At 40.9% G+C, this 19764-nt stretch overlaps 1 protein-coding gene across 1 annotated transcript in view; it reads right to left on the bottom strand.

Annotated features, from left to right (window-relative positions):
* Positions 1-19764, bottom strand: part of LUZP4 (leucine zipper protein 4) — a 32106-nt gene that overhangs the window by 1909 nt on the left and 10433 nt on the right. Inside the window, 5 exon segments of the mRNA XM_042975026.1 lie at positions 3183-3235; positions 11297-11378; positions 16567-16663; positions 16666-17038; positions 17040-17771. Of these exon segments, the coding sequence (XP_042830960.1) occupies positions 3183-3235; positions 11297-11378; positions 16567-16663; positions 16666-17038; positions 17040-17771 (1337 nt within the window).

Genomic DNA, 19764 nt, shown 5'->3' with positions numbered 1-19764 from the left:
AATTAAGTATAATATTTAATAAAAATGTATTTGACAGGCACAATTAGATGAGCAACTTTGGGCCATTCAACTTAACCTCTCTAGGTCTCATTTCCACCAGCTACATAATGAAGACGTTTTACTCAAGAATCTTCAAAGTTCCTTTTAGCATTAAGGTTCCAAGTATTGAATTGAGGAATCTTTGCATAGCATCCAAGAAGATCCCTTGTATGCATTAATCTAGCCTTTTTTTATATTGTTTCTTCAAAACCACAAGACGAGTTTTTCTACTCCTCAAATGCCAAAGCAGCTTTGCTATTATTATTTCAGTATGGTCATACCTAGAAGCATTTGGGAACAAAAGTAGCCACAGCCTCTATATATAAAGAAAATGGATTAGTAGGTGCCTTGGGCTGGAGTGGGGAGGGAGGTAAGGGAGTTAGGAGGGAGTGACTACTAATGGGTACAAGGAGTTTCTTTAGGGGCTAATGAAAATGTTCTATAATTAGATTATTGTGATGGTGACATACTCTGTTAATATACCACAAGCCACTGAGTTGTATACTTTAAGTGGGTGAGCTTTATGGTATGAAAATTATACCTCAATAAAGTTGTTATTTAAAAAGTAGCTGGGGGTGCCTGGGTGGCTCAGTCGGTTAAGCATCCAGCTCCCGGTTTTGGCTCAGGTCATGATCTCACGGTTCAGTTCGTGAGTTCCGGTCCCGCATCAGGCTCTCTGCTGACAGCACTGAGCCTGCCTGGGATTCTCTCTCTCTCTCCCCCACTCTGCCCCTCTCCTGCCTGTGTGTGCTCTCTCTGTCTCTCAAAATTAAAATAAACTTTAAAAAACAATTTTTTTTTAAGTAGCTGGAAAATGTGGATACACAGAAATTAACAGAAGCAGCAGCCTGGCTATCTCAAGAGTAGCCACCCTCTGTAAGAGGCAGAGAATAACTAAAGCCTAACTGCTAGGGGGTTATCTTGATATTATCAGTTAAGTTGGGGTAGTCAGTGGTTTTAAAATAAGTCAGGTGATTTTCTTCACTGTTGCTCTTTTTTCCTGGTTATAAATATTGTTCCTGCTGGGACCCAACGGGACCAAAAACAGTGTTTGACTTGGAAAAAAGAGAGAGTGCGGGGCGCCTGGGTGGCTCAGTCGGTTAAGCGTCCTACTTCGGCTCAGGTCACGATCTCGCAGTCCATGAGTTCGAGCCCCGCGTCGGGCTCTGTGCTGACAGCTCGGAGCCTGGAGCCTGTTTCCGATTCTGTGTCTCCCTCTCTCTCTGGCCCTCCCCCGTTCATGCTCTGTCTCTCTCTGTCTCAAAAATAAATAAACGTTAAAAAATAATTAAAAAAAAGATAAAAGAGAGAGTGCTCTGAGTAATTAAATAGATATTGGTTTCCTAATTAACTTTTAGTCACATGTTCTCTTTCCTTTTCCGTAACATTCCACAGAACGTGTAAATGTTTTTTTTATTTACTGAACACAATATATCCCATTGCTAATTTTAAAAGCACGTCAGTGTAACATTCTAAATGCGGCAGGCAGAATTCCAAAAATAATCCCCAAAGAATTGCACCAGAACTGCGACTGTGATGAGATAGCACATCCATGAATATATTACTTTATCTGGCAAAAGAGACCTTGTAGATGTAATTCAAGTTCCAAGTCAATGGACTTTATTTTTTTACTTTATTCATTTATTTTTTAGTTAACTCAATGGACTTTTAAAATAAGGAGATTATCCTGGTTTATCTGGGTTGGCCTAATCTAATCACATGATAAAAGCAAAAGACGGGGCAAAGAGTAAGAAGGAGGGGCACTTGGCTGGCTCACTGGGTAGAGCATGTGACTCTGGATCTTGGGGTTGTGAGTTCAAGCCCCACGTTGGGTATAGAAATCACTTAAAAATAAAAATCAAGAAAGAAAGAAAGAAAGAAAGAAAGAACGAAAGAAAAGGACATGACATGCTGTTGCTGGTTGGTAGATGGAGGGGCCGCATGCAAGGGAATTCAGGCTCCCTCTAGAAGCAGAGTGACCCCTGACTGACAGCCAGGAAGGAAACAGAAAACCTCATTCCCACAACCTCAAGGAACAACTAGAAGGAGGTTGGAAGCAGATTCTTCCCCAGAGCCTCCAGACAGGAGTACATCCCAGGGCCAGCAACTTGATTTCAGCCCCATAAGGCCCTAGGTGGAAAACCAGCCCAGCACCCCTGGACGTCCGAGCTACAGAATTCTGAGATCATAAATGAGCGTGGTTTTCAACGGTTTGTGGTCATTTGGTTAAGCAACAACAGAAAACTAATAAGCTAGGCTTTTAAAGAATTTAACCTCGTCTTTACTTGCACTTGTGGAGAGACAATATACCAGAGTAGAAGGCCCACGGCTTTGTAGCCACGCAAACCAAATTTGAATAAATTATTCAAAATCTGAATTACGTTATTAGTCGTATTGCTTCAAGGAAGTTAATATACTCTCTGGAGCTTATTTTATTCATCTGTAACATGGACATGTTCGCACCTACCTCACAGGATTGCTGGGGATTAAATTATATCACAAACGTAAAAGTGCTTAGCACAGGGCCTAGCACATAATCGGCACTCGGTAAATGCTATCTATTATCATGAATCTGCTCCTACGTCCGCAGCTCTTTGAGCCCTTCTGCAGATGCTCCTGGTTAGGCCCATTTTAAAGGTGTATAACAGGACTCCTTCTTTCATGGCTGTAGTTCTGAAGGGTTACACAAACGCTCCTGACAATTTCACCTGGCAAAGCCCTGCATGCTTGAAACCAAGATCATCTGGAACACTGAAATTTACTTAGCATGTCTGGTATATATTATAAAGGGCAGGGGGTTTTAATTTTCAGATTAAATAATGAAAATTCTTCATGGTACCGAATTCTTCAGTCTTCAGGTGACAATTCCTGCACGCGTTAAGTAGAAAGGATATGACACCAAGACATGTATATTCGCCATAGGAAAACGAAGCCAGGACATCTCAGACATAACCGTAAAATCAAGCCTGGCCGTTTTAATCACGAATTTTCTGGTTCGATATTGGGATTATCAAACAGATTGGTATGGATTGTTCTGGATCATTCTAGAAGCCTCTCCCTGTAAGCTACCTGTATTTATCTTTGTTTCATTTTTTCCCCTAAGAAGAGTTAAATTTATTGTACCGATGTCTATCTGCAATTACCTTTCACGTCTTCGATCGCTTTCGCGGGATCTGCGGCCATTTTCTGGTGATATCTAAATGGGGAAAGTGGAGACAAATCATGCAAAAGCCGTCCTTCCTCAGCACCAGATGCTTATTTTCTTTATTTTAAATTGACTGACATTTTCAGTGACAATATTCTTGTTGCTTGATCCTCCATCTAACATTCAATTTCAGATTTTTCTCCCCTATTCACAGATGCAAGAAGGTCAAAGCCAGTGGGTCCTTAGAGATCAAGCAGTCCAACCCCCTCACATAACAAATTAGGAAATGGGGATTTGGAAAAGTCAAATGCCACAGTACTGGTCTGGATCTAGGGGAAAGATAATAATTGTAGATAAAATCCACAAAGCGTGTCCTTATAACCTTTACAGAATAAGCCTGTAATATTGACTGTATTTAAGATAGGGGGGGCCTGGCTGGCTCAGTCAATAGAACGTGCAAGTCTTGATCTTGGGGTTGTGAGTTCAAGCCCCATGTTGGGTGTAGAGATTACTTAAAAAAAATTTTTTTTGAAAGATAGCTAAAACCAGACAAAGACCCCACTAAAAAGGAGAATTACAGGCCCATATCCCTGATGAAGCTGGATGCAAAAATTCTCAGCAATATGCTAGCAAATCGAATTCAACAGTACATTAAAAGAATGATTCACTATGGTCAAGTGGGATTTATTCCTGGGCTGTAGGGCTGGTCCAATATTTGCAAATCAATCAACCCAATATACCACATTAATAAAAGAAAAGATAACCATATGATCCTTTCAATAGGTGTGGAAGGAAGCATTTGACAAAATAAGGCATCCTTTCTTGATAAAAACTCTCAAGAAAGTAGGGATAGAAGGAACATGCCTCAACATCACCAAAGTCATATATGAAAGGCCCACAACTAATATCATCCCCAATGGGGAAAAACAGAACTTTCCCTGTAAGATCAGGAACATGACAGGAATGTCCACTCTCACCACAGTTATTCAACATAGTGTTGGAAGTCCTAGCCTCAGCAATCAGACAACAAAAAGAAATAAAAGACATCCAAATCGGGAAGAAAGAAATTGAACTTTCACTCTTCACAGATGACATGATACTCTCACATGGAAAACCCGAAAGACTCCACCAAAAAACTGGTAGAACTGATACATGAATTCAGCAGTCACAGGATATAAAATCAATGTACAGAGATTAGCTGCATTCCTATACACCGATAATGAAGCAGCAGAAAGAGACATCAAGGAATTGATTCCATTTACAATTTGCACCCAAAACCAAAAGATACTTAGGAGTAAACCTAACCAAAGAGGTAAAATATCTGTACACTGAAAACTATAGAAAGCTTATGAGAAAGAAACTGAAGGAGACACAAAGAAATGGAAAAACATCCCATGCTCATGGATTGGAAGAATAAATATTGTTGAAGTGTCGATACCACCCAAAGCAATCTACACATTCAATGCAATCCCAATCAAAATACCAACAGCATTCTTCACAGAGCTAGAACAGTCCTAAAATTTGTATGGAACCAGAAAAGACCCCGAATAGCCAAAGCAATCCCAAAAAAGAAAACCAAAGCTGGAGGCATCACAATTCCGGACTTCAAGCTGGATTACAAAGTTGTAATCATCAAGACAGTATGGAACTGGCACAAAGACAGACACATAGATCAATGGAGTAGAAGAGAGAACCCAGAAATGGACCCACAAATATATGGCCAACTAATCTTCCACAAAGCAGGAAAGAGTGTCCAACAGAAAAAACCCCGTCTCTTCAGCAAATGGTGCTGGGAACACTGGATGGTGAGATGCAGAAGAATGAACAGGTACCACTTCCTTAAACCATACACAAAAATAAACTCAATACGGATGTAAGACCTAAAACCTACAGGAGAAAACAGGCAGCAACCTCTCTGACCTTGGCCACAGCAACTTCTTACTTGACATGTCTCTGGAGGCAAGGGAAATGAAAACAAAAATAAGCTACTGGGACCGCATCAAGATAAAAACTTCTGCACAGTGAAGGAAACAATCAACAAAACTAAAAGGCAACCAATGGAATGGGAGAAGATATTTGCAAATGACATATCAGATAAAGGGTTTGTATCCAAAATCTATAAAGAACTTACCAAACTCAACACCCAAAAAACAAATAATCCAGTGAAGAAATGGGCAAAAGACACAAACAGACACTTCTCCAAAGAAGACATCCAGATGGCTAACAGACAGGAAAAGATGCTCAACATCACTCATCATCAGGGAAATACAAGTCAAAACCACAACGAGATACCACCTCACACCTGTCAGAATGGCGAACTAACGACTCAGGAAACAACAGATGCTGGCAAGGATGCAGAGAAAGAGGAACTCTTTTGCCCTGCTGGTGGGAATGCAAAGTGGTGCAGCCACTCTGAAAAATATGGGGGCTCCTTAAAAAATTAAAAATAGAACATCCCTAGGACCCAGCAATTGCACTACTAGGTATCTATCCAAAGGATATAAAAATGCCGATTTGAAGAGGCATATATATCCCGTATACAGCAGCACTATCAACAATATCCAAATTGTGGAAAGAGTCCAAATGTCCATGGACTGATGAATGGCTAAAGAAAAAAAATATATATATATATACACACACACATATATATGTACGTATATATACATACATACATACATACATACATACAATGGAATACTACTTGGCGATGAAAAAGAATGAAATCTTGCCATCTGCAACAACGTGGAATTAACAGGAGTGTTCCAAGTGAAATAAGTCAGTCAAAGAAAGACAAATATCATATGATTTCACTCTTATGTGGAATTTGAGAAACACAACAAATGAACATAGAGGAAGGGAAGGAAAAATAAGATAAAACACAGACGGAGGCAAACCATAAAAGGCTCTTAAATAAAGAGAACTGAGGGTTGCTGGAGGGAAGGCGGGTGGGGGGATGGGCTAAATGGGTGGTGGGCATTTAAGCAGGACACTTGCTGGGATGAGCACTCGATGTTATATGTAAGTGATGAATCGCTAAATTCTACTTCTGAAACAAACAAACAAAAGAACAAAAAAAAGCTGAGATGGAGAATTGTATCATCCCAATAATTTTAGAAAGTCTTACCTGTATCCCAGACATTTCATGTGTAAGTTAGGATTTTTTCCAATAGTTACCTTAAATCCCTTATCCGTGTAATTACTTTGTAAGTGACAACAAAGTTTACACCTACATGCGGTCAATGAAACAAACCAAAGCATAATGAAAACATTCCATTCAAACATGAATTGGTCCAGATCACTCCACAACTGAACTGGTTTCAGTGCAGCCGCTTATATGTAACCGGTGTTTGGTGATCCAACTGTTTTTATATCAAATTGTAACCACAATTACAGTTCGCAAGCAGATTTGGTGCTAACAGCCTTACAAACGATATAATAGCAGCCAAAAAGCCCATCGAGCCAGTAGACTATAAAAGCACCGTAACAGGGGCTCCTGCATGGTTCAGTCAGTTAACCATCTGACTTTGGCTCGGGTCGTGATCTCATGGTTCGTGAGTTCGAGCCACACGTCAGGATCTCTGCTGTCAGTGCAGAGCCCGCTTCAGATCCTCTGTCCCCCTCTCTCCCTGCCCCTCCTTTGCTTGCTCTCTCTTTCTCTCTCAAAAATAAATAAAAACTTCTTTTTTTTTAAAAAAGCACCATCACACATGTAGTTATTCTTCAAAGTTAATGGGTACAGATCAAATATCCTCTTATCGGAAAGTTCGTGTTTAGGATGGAAGCACCTATTAGTGTTTACACGTAAATACGCCATGGAAGACAGCCCTGAATTCGATACGGATGCGTGTCTAATGGCAATGACTCCAGGAGTTAAACAGAGTCTCGCATAGGCTCACCCATGTTCTATCAGCAACGCCAGTTAATGGGGTCTTTGCCAAGAACTAAAGAAGGATAAGGATGCCTCCAGAATGAAGCTATGGTTTATATGCAAACCAGTCGCAATCACAGCAGATTAGTCCGGGGCTTAAGTAGGTATAGAGAAGCCAAAGTAGAAGACAGAAGAACAGGAGGCAATGGGGGGAAAGGAACAGGAATTAGAACTTGAAACTATTGTAAGAAAGGGATTTGAGCTAAGTGTGATTATTTCTGAAAATAAATTGGTCAATGCCAGCTCCTTCCATAAGGTCTTTCCATACATACTTCTACACTGCCCTCGATATAAAATCCATACTCCAGCGTGGCACGCAGGCCCTCGGTGATCTGGCTCCTGACACCCTACCTCTTCACCCTCACCTCTCGACAGCTCTGCCCACTCACTTTCCACTTCAGCTCAGTGATTTTTCAAACTAATTTTTTAAAGTGGTAGAAAACCGGGGCGCCTGGGTGGCTCTGTCACTTAAGCGGCCGACCTGGTCTCAGGTCACGATCTCGCGGTCCGTGGGTTCGAGCCCCGCGTCGGGCTCTGTGCTGACAGCTCGGAGCCTGGAGCCCGTTCCGGATTCTGCGTCTCCCTCTCTCTCTGACCCTCCCCCGCTCATGCTCTGTCTCTCTCAAAAATCAATAGAGATTAAAAAAAAATCTTTAAAAACAAAAAAAAATAAAGTGGTAGAAAACCTAGTTCTAACAAAATCTTAATTTGGTATCCCAATATGCAAAAGCCTGAAAAGCAAAAGTGCCTTCGTTGGCCCCTAAGGCACCTCTTCAAAACCCCTAGACCTCTGCAGTACAAAGTCGGAAAACTACTGCAGTCTGGTCAAACCAAGCTAATTGCAGTTTACCAAACACGCCGTGCTTTCTTTCACTTCTGTACCATTAATTTTTTTTCTAGGGGATTGGGGAGAGAGGCAGAGGGAGAATCCCAACTAGGTTCCATGCTCAGCGGAGAGCCAGATGTGGGGCTCAATCCCACAACCTGAGCCCCACATCGGGATCATGACCTGAGCCGAAATCAAGAGTCAGACACTCAACCGACTGAGCCACCCAGGCGCCCCACTTCTGTAACTTTAATCATGTTGTTTCCTCTGATCGGAATGCCTTTCCCATCATTTCTGCTTTGCTTACTTCCACTCAGCCTTTAGGATTCAACTCAAACACTCTCTCCCCTCCTATAATTTCCTTAGCTGGTTTGTACCTTGCACCCGCCTCTAAGTATTTTTGCTATGCTTCTCTCTCTCTGTCTCTGTATGTGTCTGTCTGTCTCTCTCCCTCCCTCACTCTTTCCTTCTGTCTCTTCCCTCCTTCCTTCTCTCTTTTCTCCCTTTCTTTCCTTCGTTTTCTTTCTTTCTCAAGTACATAGCACATTTCTGAAATGTAATGAGAGCTCAAAAGTGTCAAATAAAGAAATTAAATACCACAAAGGGAAAGAAAGGACCAAGAAAAGGACATTGAATTTGACAACAAAGAAGCACTAAAAATCTTTTGACAGCAAAATTCGTTAGAAAGGTAGGAACTGAAGTCAGATTCAAGAAATGAATGGGCAAACAGAAACACTTACGAGGTTGTAGCTGTATCCATGTGGAAGCCTATTAGAGATTTTGTTCCTATTTTTAAAATATTCATATTTGCCCCTATATTCTCAAGGGGAATTTTTACTTCACACTGAAAATCTCTTGACTATCTATTACATAAAATGAATTAGAATGCAAGGACTTTTTTTTTTGTAATGTTTGTTTATTTTTGAGACAGAGAGAGACAGAGCATGAACGGGGGAGGGTCAGAGAGAGAGGGAGAGACAGAATCCGAAGCAGGCTCCAGGCTCTGAGTCGTCAGCCCAGAGCCCGACGCGGGGCTCGAACTCACGGACCGTGAGATCGTGACCTGAGTTGAAGTCGGACGCTTAACCGACTGAGCCACCCAGGCGCCCCTGCAAGGACTTTATTTATTTTGAGAGAGAGAGAGAGCAGGGGAGGGGCAGAGGAAAAGGGAGAGAGAGAATCTCAAGCAGGCTCCGTGCCCAGCACAGAGCCTGATGGAGGGCTCGATCTCATGACTGTGAGGTCATGATCTGAGCCGAAATCAAGAGTCAGACTCTTAACCAACTGAGCCACTCAGTTGCCCCAGAATGTAAGAACTTTTAAAAAGCCATGGATTTTTAAAGTAATCATGTCTATATGGCCATCATGAACATTTGGTAATTATCATGTATAATTCGACATAATCATCATCAGAGCAATAATAAAATAATAAGAACTCCAGTTATAGAATGCTTACCATAAGTCTCTATCCTAAAATGTTTACACGTATTTCAATTAATCATCACAACAACCTATGAGGTCAATATTATCGCCATTTTATAGCTGAGGAAACAGGCTCAAAGGGACTGGCCCAGGGTACCTCTGCTACCATGCTTCATCGAATCTAAGATACCAATGATTATAAAATGCACTGTTATTTTACATATCGCTGAAAGAGCTTTTATTTTATTTATTTATTTATTTATTTATTTGAGAGAAAGAGACGGAGAGCAGGGCAGACAGAGTGAGAGAGAGAACCTTAAGCTCAGCGCAGAGCGTGACGCATGCCCGACCCCATGACCCTGGGATCATGACCTGAGCTGAAATCAAGAGTCACATGCTCAACTGACTGAGCCACCCGGATGCCCCTGAAAAAGTTTTTAAACTTTCCAACGTAACTATGGTGTACCATAGCAAATGTAAGGCGCTTCCTGCTTTCAGAGATATAAACACTGAAAAAAGCGTGGATGTCCTGAAATTGATTAGACTGGTATTAAGTGGTAGAAATACGATTCCATCCAAGTGTGAGTCCAAAGCCCCTGTCATTAGTCACCGCACCATACCACTTAGATCTCTTTGGATATCTTACAGATGTCTTTCATGTTAATCTTATTTATAGGGAAAGAAAACTAATACCGAGAGCAGGGAAAGTGACGTGTACGAGGTCATACACACAGCTCGTAAGGAGATTAGCCAGGAAGGGAAGTCACGTCTCTCAGACCCAAACCAGAACGGTTTACACTGTATCACATTGCCATCTAAGCCACCCTGTCTTTTCCTATAGGTGAAGAGGTATCGGGAAAAATACCAGAGTGGCATGTGTAGGAGTAAGCAAGTATTAGGTGTCTCATGTAAGAGCTACACCTACTTAATAGAGCTTTTCATCTAAATACTTAGGTCAAACATGTGAGCTCTGTAATAAAGATAGACGTTTCCAGCAAAATAGGTTTAATTGGCTCAGTCAATATACAGCATTTCTTGCAACTGTTACAGCACTCCAAGAAGTAAGTAATAAATAAAATAAAGACAATGCCCTGGGGATTCAAGGACTGTAAAAGAATGTTTAAGGTAACATATGCTACTGGGGTGTCTGGGTAGCTCAGTTCAGTGGAGCATGTGACTCTTGATCCCAGGGTCATGAATTCAAGTCCCACGTTGGGTGTGGAGCCTATTTAAAAATAAATAAATAAATACTACGCGTAAGTTTTATTTGTAACCCATCTCATTTTTGTCTAATGCCCACTCAGAAGGTAAATTAAGTAATATAAGGTAGAAACGCGGGTAACGGAAGGGAAGGGGGAACCTTTTGCAAGCACCTGTAGTGCAAGGCTGGAAACATGTAGACACGGTTGACATACAAGGTTTCTTCCTACCCTGATGTTGGCAGACGGGTTTTACAACATATTACAGTAATCATCTAGTCAGAGAAAGAAAAATATCGTATGACTTCACTCATATGAGGACTTTAAGACAGAGAACAGATGAACATAAGGGAAGGGAAACAAAAACAATATAAAAACAGGGAGGGGGACAAAACAGAAGAGACTCCTAAATATGGAGAACAAACTGAGGGTTCCTGGAGGGGTGGCGGGAGGGGGGATGGGCTAAATGGCGAAGGGGCACTAAGGAATCTACTCCTGAAATCACTGTTGCACTGTATGCCAACGAATTTGGATAGAAGTTAAAAAAATAAAATTAATAAAGAGTAAAATAACTAACTAACTAAATAACTAAATAAAGTAATCATCAATATAAGCAGATGCCAAAACTAACTACTAGAAGAAAAATGGCTACAAAACAGAAAGCCGGTTCAAATGAAAACGACATAAAAAAATCTACATAGACTCTGTGCTATAAAATCGCAAAGGCTGATACTTACCCTTCGATTCCTGTTCATTTGATCATGTCTTCGATACACCTGTTTCTGGAAGTGTTCACGCCTTCTTTTCATTGTTAAAAACCTGACACAAATCATAAATGGTGACATTGTAAAACAACAACCTTTTATACTGAGTGAAATTATGTAAAATGTATGTCTTCAAGCAATATTGTTTCATTATACATATTTAAACATCTGATTGAAGACTGAATGCTAGATGCGATTAGAATACAGAATAGTGTTTCGCTAAGTGATTTTCGGCTTAGCGGTGCATTTTTATTCACCGCATGCATAGCAAAGATCAGAAGTTAACCAGGCAATTGAATATTTCTGGTTAAATTTTTATTTCAGAGTAACGTCAGCAAGACAGCATTTACAGACTCAGTGTTCTGTTTCCTCAAAATTCATATGCTAAAGACCTAACCCCCAACGCGATGGTACCTGGAGGAGGGGTCTTTTGGGAAGTAATTAGGCTCAGGTGAGGTCATGAGGATGGGGTCCCCATGATGGGATTTTGTGTCCTTATAAGAAGAGGAAGAGCCCAGAGTTTGCTCTCTCTCCACCATGTTAGAACACAGAGACAAGGTGGCTAGACAGGAAGAGAGCTCTCACCAGAACCCGACCATGCTGGCACCCTGATGTCAGACTTCCAGGCTCCAGAACTGTGAGAAATAAATTTCTGTTGTTTAGAGTACCCAATCTGTGGTATTTTGTCATGGCAGCCCAAGCTGAGGAAGACAACAGCAGACTAGGAAGCTATAGGCCCTTTTTTGCCTAAGACACACACTCTATTAAAAATAACATACAGGGGCGCCTGGGTGGCGCAGTCGGTTAAGCATCCGACTTCAGCTCAGGTCATCATCTCAAAATTCATGAGTTCAAGCCCTGCGTCAGGCTCTACGCTGACAGCTCGGAGCCCAGAGCCTGCTTCGGATTCTGTGTCTCCCTCTCTCTCTGTCCCTCCTCCACTCACACTCTGTCTCTCTCCCTCTCAAAAATAAACATTAACAAAAAAATTTTTTTAGTAAAAAAGCAATAAATAAAACCAACATATAGACTAGACTACCTCTGTGAGAACTCCAGAGACCAGCTGAGAAACTACAGCACTCTGCCTATTGTAAAACCAAGAAGGGATTCCAGTGAATGGGGGAGGAATGTTCCCCGCGTTTAGTGCACCTATTTTTGTCCCTCCCCCTATGCAATGAGCATAGAGCAACCGCGAGGAAACCCCTGGACTAGGGCTCCACCCTTGGGATGGAAACTAAAGAGGGGACCATGTATCCAATGTTCTGGTTTCTCTGGGGGCTGCCTGAGGGCTAGATTTTTGTTTCACCAGACTCAGAGCATTAATGAGACCAAGGCCAGAGTTTGGAAGCTACTGAAAACAGAGGCAAACAGCACACCAGAGCTGCAGTTCTGCAGGCAGCTGCCAAGGGGAACAAGAGGTTATAAAAGGTTTGAGAGGTGCTAGAACTCCCCAGACAGTAGATTTCCCCTGCGCGAAGCCAGAACGTAAAGACTGGGAAAAGTGTTTTCAAATGCGCAAATCCCGGCAAAAATTATAAGACACGCAAAGAATCAGAGACTTGGTCCAATCAACCAAAATACAACTACAGAATTCAACCTTAAAGGAATGCAGATCTATGAGCTACCTGACAAAGAATTTAAAATAATGATCATAGGTGGCTCGGTCGGTTAAGCGTCCGACTTCGGCTCAGGTCATGATCTCATGGTCCGTGAGTTCGAGCCCCGCGTCGGGGGGAGCCTGTTTCAGATTCTGTGTCTCCCTCTCTCTCTGCTCCTCCCCTGTTCATGCTCTGTCTCTCTCTGTCTCAAAAATAAATAAACGTTAAAAAAAAATTTTAAATAATGATCATAAAGATGCTCAACGAGCTAAAAGAGAACACAGATACACAACCAAAGGAAATCAGGAAGATGATGCGTGAACAAAATAGGATTATCAGCAAAGAGATAGAAACTATAAAAAAGAACGAAACAAATTCCGGAGCTGAAAAATACAATAGCTGAAACGAAAAATTCATTAGAGGGGTTCGACAGAAGATTGGATTAGGCAGCAAAAAGAATCAGCAAACTTGAAGAGGTCATTTGAAATCATTTCAAGGTCATTTGAAATCACTGAGTTGGAGAAGCCAGAATAAAAATGAACAAAGAAAAATGAAGAGAGCCTGAGGGATTTACGGTATATTATCAAGCAGGCCAATACATGCATTATGGGAATCTCCGAAGGGGACGGAGGAGCAGAGAGGGTATTTGAAGAAGTAGAAGCAACCCAAATGTCCATCAACAGATAAATAAAGTATATACACACAATGGAATATCGTTCAGCCTTCGAAAGGAAGGAAATCCTGTCACAGGCTACAAACATAGATGAACCTTGAGAATATTACGCTAAGCGAAATAAGCCACTCACAAAAACAAAAACAAAAACAAAAAGGAACACTACAGGATTCCACTTACAGGAAGTATCTAGAGTAGTCAAATTCACAGAAACAGAAAGGAAAATGGGAGCTATCAGGGGTTGGGGGAAAAGGAAAATGGGAAGTTATTAACGGGTATAGAGTTTCAGTTTTGTGAGATGAAGAAGTTCTATAGGTCTGTTTCACAGCACTGTGAATATACTTAACATCACTGAAGTGTAAAGTTGAAAATGATTAAGATGGTCATTTTATGTGGCTTTTTACGATTTTTTTTAAATAAAAAACCCAAAATTCATAAACTTGTAAGATGTTTCCAGTTGGTCTAGACCTTTAGGCACGTAGCCCAAATTTCTCCTTGCACTGATTAGGGAACTGAGATCCAGAAATATTAAGTAATTTGCCCAATGCCCTTAGTGACAGAATTGGGACATAAAGCCATGTTTTCATATTCTTATGTTGTTTCTACTCACTCCAAGAAGGGCCGTTTCCTTAAAACTCACGGACCAGATTCTCACTGGCATCATCTTCCAAGAAGTAAGAAAAATACTAACAACTGAGTAACAAATGAGGCTAGGGAATAGTGAAGAATCTGGGAACAAAAACCGGGAAATCAAGTAGTCAGTCTGAAAAGACTTCTGTTTTTCAGAGTGATGCACAGTAAATTAGGGATTTTAGACTCAAAGATCTGATTTGTCAATCATCATCAGGTTTGAATCTGTTTCAAGAATGACTTGGCATGGTGGAGTGGTAATGTCAGTTGTCACTCTGTAGTTGGAGTTTAAATGGCAAGCACTCTGAAACTAAAAGGCTCATTTCCTCTGAAGCTGTTATCTGTATTTAGAAAAGCTTTCATCAGGTGGACAGCCCAGCTCATGTAAAGATAGGTGCACTGTGCCATTCGCTTCATGGAAATTACTTAGCGGAGGGTACAAAAGACAGTTTTTGTTCTGCACGCTTCTCTATTTACGTATCACTTCAGCCAAGAAAGAAGACATCTGTCTATGGATATAATTAACCATATCAGAAAAGTACTGAAAGCTGAAATCTGGTATTTTTGGAGTGTCACAAATCCAAATCCACATCCTGCTTACGATAAATTCTGTTTAGAGTTTTTGAGAATCATATTGGTTTTTCAGAATTGAGACTCGTTATTGCGAGTCTCCATAAATAAATAATATTCTGAATAGGCTCTCATTCTTTATGCCAGAGATGTGCACAACTACCTTTTATCCAAACCACACTGGGCTTGTACGTTGGTGACGTATGTAAGGCAGAAATGTACTAAACCCTTCTGGTTTGTCTTTATCTTCTGGTCAAGTTGGCCTGAGGGGAAAATTTCACGTGAGGCCATGAAATTACTAAAGTCTTCATTTTATCCTTGGTGCAGAAGCCAACTCCAGGTCTGAAGAGTATTATTACACCTAACTGGTCAACTCATGTATAGTATTAGAATGGAAAATGATGGAGTTGAAGAATTAATCTCCAAGGGATCAATTCTAAGAGTACACTAATTTTCTGTACTTTATACGTTCTTTTAGAATAGTTCTGCATTTGATAACTTTAATGTTAACCAAGCAAATACCCTTATTTGTGCTGAGAATACAAGAAATTGTAATAATAGAAAATAAAGGAGAAACAACGGAACAGAATTGTGCATTCAATTTTAAAATGGACAATGACAGAAATATGTCATCGTAAATGGAATTGCAGCACCTCGGTGGAAGTATTATGCCACTTGACAGACAAAAATTACCGTATAAAATAAAGTAAAACATAAAAATCCTGAAGAAATGCAGAAATATTAATTGCCTGTCGTCAATGTTAAGCATATTTTCATTTTTATAGCAAATTATTTGTGTACTGTTAATGGAAGTAGGATGAGGCCGTTAGCATTAAAATAGTGCCTACATCAGTCATTGTCTATATACACAATACCCTACCCCTACATTTTGGGGGGAAAATGAAGCTGAAACTAGCAATTCTGTGCAGTTGTTAATATGTGCTAAAATATCTGACTAGACATTTATGGGCAATGAAAGCTGAAGGCAATCGCTGAGAAGTCTGAACTGAAAATAAACTTTTACTCAATTACCTGATCCTACTACAAGCGTCTTGTCGTTTTTAAAACTCAAATAATTTGCAATACTATTAAATTTCTCTCTCCCTCTCTTTCTTTTTTTTTTTTTTTTTTTTTTTTTTTTTTTTGCTAGGGCAGACAGACCTAACCTATCTGTTGTAGGAGGCAAGTAAATGCACGTGATATATTCTAAATGTATTCAGAAGGTGAGTGTTGCATCTATGCATAGAATAGCATCCTCTCCTATGGTCTGATTCAAGAAAAGCAGAAGACTTCAGCTACCCAAAGACACGCCTATCATTTGTATGCCGAGGACTCTCTGAAGACTTTTCGAGAAGGAGACAGAGAAGGAAAGACAGAAATTCATTATCCGAGATTATATTATCAGTCTAGCATAGTCTGTTGTTAGATTAGCTAGCCTAGAAACCTGACAGTTTCAAAGGGAATGGGACACCAAGTCAATGTGTTTTTATTGTCGGGAAGTCTCAGTAGGAAAGGCTGAGTACATGGGGCTCTGCCAGGGAAAGCCAACCTGGATGAAACAAGTTAAGGAGGGCACATTGGGAATCTGGATGATCCAGAGATGGGAGCAAGTTGAAAGAGTATTAATGCCATGTATTGGTTACTAACCTTCATTCTAGTAATACCTTAGTCCCAATGCAACATCTATTACAAAAACATATTTACCCAATAAAGTCCATTTCCGTATGACTCTACACATTATACTAACGATTAAATGTTTATTATGTCTTTACCTGTCAAATTCAGACTCAAATTTGGATGATGTTTTGAATCTTTCTACTGGTGAGTATCTTCGATATCTTCCTGATTGGCCATGGTATCTCCCTGATAGGAGATGAGATCTCTCTGAGGAGAAATAAGATCTCTCTGATGGGACAGGAGATCTCCCTGATGGGAAATGAAATCTCCCTGACGAGACAGGAGATCTCCCTGACGAGAAATAAGATCTCCCTGACGGGACAGGAGATCTCCCTGACAGGAAATGAGATCTCCCTGATGAGACAGATCTCCCTGACCAAACAGGAGATCTCCCTGATGGGAAATATCTCCCTGATGAGACAGGAGATCTTCCTGATGGGAAATAAGATCTCCCTGACAGGAAAGGAGATCTCCTTGATGGGAAATGGTATCTCCCTGACGGGACAGGAGATCTCCTTGATGGGAAATGAGATCTCCCTGACGGGAAAGGAGATCTCCTTGACGGGAAATGAGATCTCCCTGACGGGAAAGGAGATCTTCCTGATGGGAAATGATATCTCCCTGACGGGACAGGAGATCTCCCTGATGGGACAGGGTATCTCCTTGATGGGACATATCTCCCTGATGAGACAGGATATCTCCTGGATGGGACAGGAGATCTCCCTGACGGGACATGAGATCTCCCTGATGGGAAATGAGATCTCCCTGATGGGATATGAGATCTCTTTGAATGATCACGAGACCTCTCTGAGTGACCATGATATCTCTCAGTGTGGCCACGAGATCTCTTTGATCGGCTATGAGATCTTTCTGGGTAGCCATGAGATCTTTTTATTTGGGCATGAGATCTTTCTGGCTTGTCATGAGCTCTCTCTAATCGGGCATGAGATCTCTCTGGCTGGTCATGAGCTCTCTCTAATCGGGCATGAGATGTCTCTGGCTGATCACGAGCTTTCTCTAATTGGCCACGAGATCTTTCTGTTTGGGCCCAAGATCTCTCTGACTGGTCACAAGATGTCTCAGATTGCTCATTAGAACTCTCTGACTGGCTACGAGATCTCTCCGACTGGCCAGAACTCTCTGACTGATCACAAGAACTCTCCGACTGGCCTTGAGATCTTTCTGAATGATCTTGGTTTTCTGACAATTGGCCTGGAGATGTTTCCAATTGTTGCTCATTCTCTTCCGACAGGCTCCCACTCCTCTCTGTTTGGGAGTTGGAATTGTCATTGCACTTCTCCTGCAAAAAATCACAATTTTGCAAGACAAATATAATACTGTTTTGTCAAAGCCGTTTCTACGGACAATTTTTTTTTTGTAAACATTTCATTGCTCCTACTTTTATAAACGGTTTTCAGAACTAACTTGCAGAGAAAACTCAGAGCCCATGTCACTGGCACAAAGAATATCACGCATATAAAAGTTTAATAGAATTAGGGACACCTGGGTAGCTCAGTTGGTTAAGCATCTAACTTCAGGTTACAATCTCATGGTTTGTGAGTTCGAGCCCCATGTGAGGCTCTGTGCTGACAGCTCAGAGCCTGGGGCCTGCTTCGGATTCTGCGTCTCCTTCTCTCTCTGCCCCTCTGCCGCTCACACTTTGTCTCTCTCACTGTCTTTCAAAAATAAATAAATATTTTTAATAAAAATATAAAAGTCGAATAAAATGTTTTAAATATAGGGGCGCCTGGGTGGTTCAGTCAGTTAAGTGTCCAACTCTTGATTTCAGCTCAGGTCATGCTCTCACTATCGTGAGATCGAGCCCTGCATCAGGCTCTGCACTGAACGTGGAGCCTGCTTGGGATTCTCTCTCTGCCTCTCCCTCTGCCCCTCTCCCGTGCTCGCTCGCTCTCTCTCTCTCTCAAAAAAAAAAAAAAAAACGTTTTACATATAGAAAATTTGTTACTTTGCAAATCTGGATATATTCCAAGGTGTTTTATGTAAAGAAACAGATTCTGTGACTTTACAGCTGAAGAGAGACAGAATATTTAATATTTTGTAGTACAAATCCCTCGAACCAAAGGAAAGTATTCAAAATCGTACTATTTATTCCTCACTTGCTTGGGCTCATTAAAAAGAAACTATCTCTTCAACATAAATTAATACTTCTAGAGAGAAAGACAAATACGTGAGGGGAAAGGTAGCAATAAAGAAAGCAGAAGGTTGACTTAATACCGTTCCATAAATAAATTGGCCTGGCAACAAGTCAGCCTTTCTGCCTTTTCCATTTTTAAAACAAAAGGGCAATAGAATGAACCAGCCACGTGGCAATAATGAAACCTTTCACAAATCTCTACGATGCTATATAAATGCAAGAGGATGAAACCATATGGACCGTGCTGAGAAATCAAGCTTTCCACTAGGAAATATTGCCTGGCAAACAAAACATGCCCTAGATGCGCCATTATGACTTTCTAACAGAACACTAGCGGAAGCTGAGAGCAACTGTTAAAAGGCAGGGAAGTATTGGTATAAAGAATATTGTTCACATAAAACTTAAGTAAAATGAAAAATATGACAGGGGACCCCAGGTGGCTCCAGTCGGTGAAGTGTCTGACTCTTGGGTTTCAGCTCAGATCACGAGCTCACGGTTCATGAGTTCGAGCCCCGTATCGGGCTGTGCGCTGACGGTGCGGAGCTTGCCTGGAATTTCTCTTTCTCTTTCTCTGCCTCTACCTGGCTTGCTCTCTCTCCCTTAAAAACTAAATCAACATAACAATTGTAAAAAACAGCTCTTCACTCTCACTTAAAAAAGGAAAAAAAAAAAGACAAATTTGTTACTCCGCGAAAGCACAAAACCATACTTACTCTCCAGCCTTTCTACCATAAAACAGAAGGAGACTGGGTAAAATGCACAGGTACCTCTTCCCTTTTCTAAGTGATTAGTGTTGGCAGCATAGAGACCGCAGGAAGGATTGAGACCCATCTCCTGAAGACCCATATGCAGCAAACACCTCCAAAGGAGCCTGCACGATTTTTAGAAATGTTTTCATCCACTTGGCTATGACAAATTTCCCCCCTTCAAAAATGAAACGCTCGTTCGTTTTCTTATAAACAACAGGTACTATCAAAAAAAATTGCGCAGAATACATACAATTGTATTCCACTGGTATCGAGACTAAATCTTGTGCGGTATAAAACCAGGTTGTTAGAATTTCAACACACGATTGAAAACTATAATTGTTATTCAATTTATCGGTGAAATAATCGTGCTTAAATTTTAATATATTTCT

This window comes from Panthera tigris, chromosome X (genome assembly GCF_018350195.1).
Source record: "Panthera tigris isolate Pti1 chromosome X, P.tigris_Pti1_mat1.1, whole genome shotgun sequence".
Lineage (NCBI taxonomy): Eukaryota > Metazoa > Chordata > Mammalia > Carnivora > Felidae > Panthera > Panthera tigris.
The sequence above is the reverse complement of the archived record's forward strand: the minus strand, read 5'-3'. Positions and strand labels throughout refer to the sequence as shown.